The sequence below is a fragment of the Nannobrachium achirus genome (assembly GCF_963921795.1).
Source record: "Nannobrachium achirus genome assembly, chromosome: 18".
In the NCBI taxonomy this organism is placed as follows: domain Eukaryota; kingdom Metazoa; phylum Chordata; class Actinopteri; order Myctophiformes; family Myctophidae; genus Nannobrachium; species Nannobrachium achirus.
In genome coordinates this window covers 11,013,083-11,018,702 of record NC_137825.1, presented here as the reverse complement: position 1 = coordinate 11,018,702, position 5,620 = coordinate 11,013,083, and the positions used below count along the sequence as shown (strand labels likewise).

Here is a 5,620-nt window from a genome sequence, read left to right as displayed (position 1 = left end):
AACAACACCACCTCATTGACAGCATGAGAGAATTAAGAGCATTGAGTCACAAGAGTCAAGGACATTGTCTGTGACTCATGTCATCGTCCAATGAGTGATGGAACCTTTGTCTTTGGGACATGATGCCAGTCTGTGTTTACATTAGGGCTGGGCGATGTTGATAACATCCTATTTCACAGTGAGACAATAATCAATATTGTGACGATAATATAATTATTCTAGTAGGAAAGGTCCTTTTGCACACCTACAAAAATGGACAGGTGTGTCGGAGTAATGAACTTAAAAAGGGGAGTCCCGCACTCACTTCACTTCACTTACAACAAAAAATGTTTAATGTAGATACGTTTCGGCCATTCGAACCTTCATCAATGCCTGATTAAGGTTCAAGTGACTTACAAGCGCACAACATGTGGCGATGTCACTTTGTGAGCTTGTATGTTGGCTGTTTGAGCTATTTTCCAAAGGACCTTGTCCGAAACCAAATAGGAAACACTTGAGCGAAAACTGAATAACGAATAGCCGAATTCTATATATATTTAAAAAGAAATGTTTACCATTGCTGTCATGGCTGTGCCTCTTTTTGTAGAGCCTCATGATTATGGCAAAACCTATAAGGGTCCATATTTATTGTGTAGAATTATTTATTTACGATTGTGTAGTAAATTGTAATAAAATGAAATATTAACATGCCATACAGTTGAATTATTGCATAATAAAGAAATATCAATGTAAAAAAATATATAATAATACAATATTGAATAGCCTATATAGTATTTGGTAGTATTCGGTATTCAGTATTCAGTAATCGTAATTCGGATGTAAAATCTATTGGCCCAATATTCGGTGCATCCCCACTTTATAATATGAAGTCTCATATCACAATATTTTGATGCAGACAATATGTAGTCTCATATCACAATATCACACGAAGATATAATATTGATATTGAGAGCTTGTAGATTGGCGAAGTCACAGGACTGTATGAAAGCGTAAGACATGACCTTTGTTGTTCTTGTTGATTAGCAGCGTTGAGCTGTTCATTAATGTCTTTTCAGTTATCATTTAGGATCAGTTGGTGTCAGTTTAAAATGCAGTTGACCTACAGTATAGCACGCACACACGCACGCACACACACACACACACACACACACACACACACACACACACACACACACACACACACACACACACACACACACACACACACACACACGCAAGAGAGAGCCACATCAGCAGTGGACATATCCATTACTGTCCTGCTCCTCATAAAATCACAGAAAACTCAGCTCTATCTCCGTCTTGAGAGAGAGAGAGAGAGAGAGAGAGAGAGAGAGAGAGAGAGAGAGAGAGAGAGGAGAAAGATGAGAGAGAGACAGAGAGAGAGAGAGAGGAGAAAGATGAGAGAGAGACAGAGAGAAAGGGGAGAGGGAGGGAGGGAGGGAGAAAGCGAGACAGAAAGAGAGGTACAGTCAGCTCCTATACAGCTACTGGGTCATTGGTGACTGCAAGGCTTTGGTATGGAGAGGGTCTTAGTTTATTTCAGTGGCGTGACACCCCCCCCCCCCCCCAACCCAACCCCCCTTTTTATGCTCCTGTGGGTTAAAATTATACCCCTTCCTCTCCTCTGCCCTCCCACCTGTTCCCGCCTGTCTGTTTGTCTGTCTCTCTGTCTGAGTGTGTGGATCAGTGGGTGTGGGTGTGTTTTTCTGAGTCCATCCACGTGGTCAGGGTGCCATGAGGGGCAGAACACCCGGAATGATTCAGAGCATTGAGATATAGACAGCAGAGCAGGCCAGAGATATACCAGACTGATAGACTCTGGGCTCTGTTTTGATAGTACCAGCTCTCATGCTTTAACTTAAAAGGCCTGTAGTGTCCATACTGTCTCCGACCACCGAACCTTCTGAAAAGCATTACCTCGAATTAGAGTTCGGAAAGTTGCACGTCGGAAAGTCAGAACTCTTCGACGAAAGGTTTGGTGGTTGGAGACACTATGGACCAGCCTTTAAGTTAAGGCATAAGAGCTGGTACATATAGACAATCAAAATACAGCCCTCTGTATCGGTGAAGCACACCAATAATGCGCTTTCATGTGAGCTCCTTGTGTTCGGAGTGTTTTTTGGAGCATTTCACCTCTTATCACTACAGTAAAGGCAGCGTGCAAAGAGTTGTGTTTACAAGTGACATGAATTCTATAGCCAGGAGGGACGCTGGACGGCTGTTTAGATCCCATAACCCAGAGGGACGGATGCATTGTAATTGGATATTTGGTTGTTTAAAACAGCTGCCATAGGCCATAAGGATTGAGTGGTGTAATTTTAGGATATGTTTCTGCCACTTCAAGCGGTCAAATCCTGCTCACTATGAAACTGCTCCAGAAATATAAATTTTACTGAGCGTATTTGGGATTGGCGACTGACCACTTTCATGTCATGAAAAAGTGGAATCGGTCCACACATAATTATATCAGATTAGTGTCAGTTAAACCAATATTTAGAGCACGACTGATGGCCGAGTTTTAGCCTGTGCTGAAAAAAAAAGAAATGAATGAAAGCTCAGGGACGCAGGATTTCGATCTGCTGTTGTGTTGGTACTTATTAGTTAACAGTGGTTCTCAAAGTGGGGTCCAGGGACCCCAAAAGGGTCCTCGAGGTGGTCCAGGGGATCCCCAGCAAAATGACCTGATAAAGCATCGCTTAGCAAAAATCTGGTACTGGGTGGTCCCTGGCACATATATTTTAGATGGGGGTTCACGCTGTATCCAAGTAGCCTACATATTAATTTGGGGCTCCTTGACATGAAAATATTTTGAGAAACAACTGAGTTACCAAAGCACATCCAGCTCCTAAGCAGTTGGAGAACTTCAGGATTAGATGACCCAGATTGGAGCCCAGAGCTCTCAGACACAATAAATGCCTTTTTAGGAACAGCAAGTGAAGGGTTGACGTGCCAGCTAAGGCAGGATTCAACCAGGTCATGCTAGCTGAGGACACATGTATTACATACAGTACATACAGCTTCTGAACAACTCAACCTCTGGCATCCCAATGTTGGGCATCTCATTACTATAGACTATCGTTATGCCGATATACTCTACAGACCGCAAATGAAGCCTATCCTCTTAATATTTTCTAAGAACAGCGGAAATAGATTGGTTGCGCTTGTAGATTGGCCTTGTGACACCACTGTATGATCACACCCCTCTCTCTCTCTCTCTCTCTCTCTCTCTCTCTCTCTCTCTCTCTCTCTCTCTCTCTCTCTCTCTCTCTCTCTCTCTCTCTCTCTCTCTGCCAACTCATGTGCCACAATAATCTCTTTTAATGCCACTCTACTAATATTAGATTTGAACACATTTAGATCTTGTGGTTCAGTTTTGTATATCATGGATCAACCACTTCCCGCTCCGCTCTACCACTGCTCCATGCAGGTTGACTGACTGGAGGGGGAAATCTCTGGCCGTGCGCAGATATATTAATACATCTCAGGCGTCTGTTCAGGTTATCTGGTTCAATGATGATAGAGATAGAGCTATATAGTGCTTGAAAAGACTCAACATCCAAGGATTGGTTGATGCACTCATTAAGCCTGGTGGACCGTTGCTGCGTGTCACTCCCTGATTCTCTCTCCCCGCGCTCCATGTCAATCTTTAACCGTGGACTATAAATAAAGCCAAAGGCCTCAATTTCACAAATACATTTTGGCCAGACACAAAATGATTTCTTGCCGAGTCGGCTTGATGCTCTGATAAAGGCCAATAGGCCGAAATATTAATACTGTGTTAATTAACAGGTGATTTTTTGTACTTATTAATGAGTGCTCAAATATTACATCCAAGTCTTGTTGAGTCTTTTTCGGTTTTAGTTTTTGGGGTTCAACAACACAAAATAGTTTATTTCCGGGGAGCTGCGTCCAGCTCCTCCCTTGCAAGATGTTTGGTATTTGGGCTGTGAATTTGGTCTATGCATTTCATTTTACCATATGCTGTTAAATTGATAGTGGTCAATGTGAAGGTACATGCAACACGTTCTGTCACTGTCAACACACATCCATGCAACCAAAATGGATGCTTTGTTTGTGGGCGTGTCATTCATGTGTTTATGTTTATGTGCAGGATGTGCATGTATGCATTTGTGTGTTATCATACTGTACCTGTGCAGCTGTATACGAGCGCTAGCCTACTGTACGTGCGCTCACTGCGCTGGCGTTTTGGCTTAATGCTTCATGTCTTTGTCGTCTACGTGTGTGTGTGTGTGTGTGTGTGTGTGTGTGTGCACCCTGCTGTGCAGCTGAAGTATCGTGAAGATGGCGAGCGCTTCATGTCCACCTTCCACGTTGACATGAGGTCCATGGAGCTGGAGAAGGCTCGCCTAGCCCAGCTGATGGCTAGCCAGGTGAGCTCCGCTGAGCGTCGTCAACCACCGATCTACGGACCACCGGTGGTCCATGATTACAGGAGTTGGTCCATGGGAAATGTTTTGAAATATATAATTTTTTCGTTTGTTAAATGTATAAAAAATAATGTTTAAATTAAGCAATCTTACACAAGAGGGTGTGCGTGATTATTGGCATGCCAGCAGTGACGCGGTCAGGAATGCGTCAGATTGATGATTGTCGTGTGCCAAAAATAGCAGATCTACAAGCCATAGTGCATCGCAGTGTGATGCACTGTGAGCTTGTTGATCAGCTATGTTTGTTGCACAACATCGGCGCTCAACTAAGTATGAGTCTGACTTAATAATACTAATTCTTATTGTTGTAATATTTATAAATGTATTAATTATGAATTATGAGGAGGTGGGATGGTCCTTGAGAACTGTTCAAAATATGTTGAGAAGCAATCTATGAAGTCATCATAATGAGACTGGAGACTCTTGTGTCAATGCATTATCTGGGAGGACAGATAAGACAAGCTTCATTGTGCGATCTGTGTGATAATGTGTATGTGTTTCATTGCAATGCAACGCTTGCTGGTTCTGTATGTGCATGTTGTGCTGGCTGTCCATGTTGTCTCTTCCCCTCCTTTCTAAGCATGTGGTCAAAAATCTGCCCAGACTCTCGTCTCAGCTGCTCCTAAATGCTGCGTTCCACACTATAGCGACGTCAAAGGAACAGGCTATATGTGTCATTTTCATTGGCAGCCAGTGACGTGAAACTGTCACCGCGTGACGGCGAATCACCAGTAATGCGGCCGACCGCGCTGGGACGTATTGTACTGTAGCTTTGTCGCTGCTAGTGTGAATGCAGCATCAGGCTTTGAGCGAGGTCCCTCCCTGAGCCACACCACCAGCTCTGAGCCAACACCTGACCCCTCCCTCTCTCTTTACAATCTACTCACCCCCACCCTTACCCGTACATCTCTTTTCCTCCTACCATGTTATGGTGGAGTTTCTGGTGCAAGGTAACTTCCAGCTGTACTTCGGCCGAACAGCCGCCACAATTCCGCGCTGGAAGTAATAACCGATTGAATGAAAACTACCTACCTCTTCACCTGTTGTGATAATAACGGAACTAAACATTCTTCATGAAGGAAGTAATAACTGATATATTTTAACTACCTCGTCGCTTGTGATGATAACAGCACTAAACATCCTGGGATTAGTCTGTAGTGTGTTGGATGGGA

The 5,620-nt window shown here is 43.5% G+C and overlaps 1 protein-coding gene across 1 annotated transcript in view; it reads left to right on the top strand.

The window, feature by feature from the left end:
• Window positions 1-5,620, top strand: part of nrap (nebulin-related anchoring protein) — a gene marked incomplete at both ends in the record, with an annotated part of 157,142 nt that overhangs the window by 97,253 nt on the left and 54,269 nt on the right. The window contains one exon of the mRNA XM_080747183.1: window positions 4,287-4,391. Coding sequence (XP_080603309.1) covers window positions 4,287-4,391 — 105 coding nt within the window. The remainder of the gene's footprint in view (window positions 1-4,286; window positions 4,392-5,620) is intronic.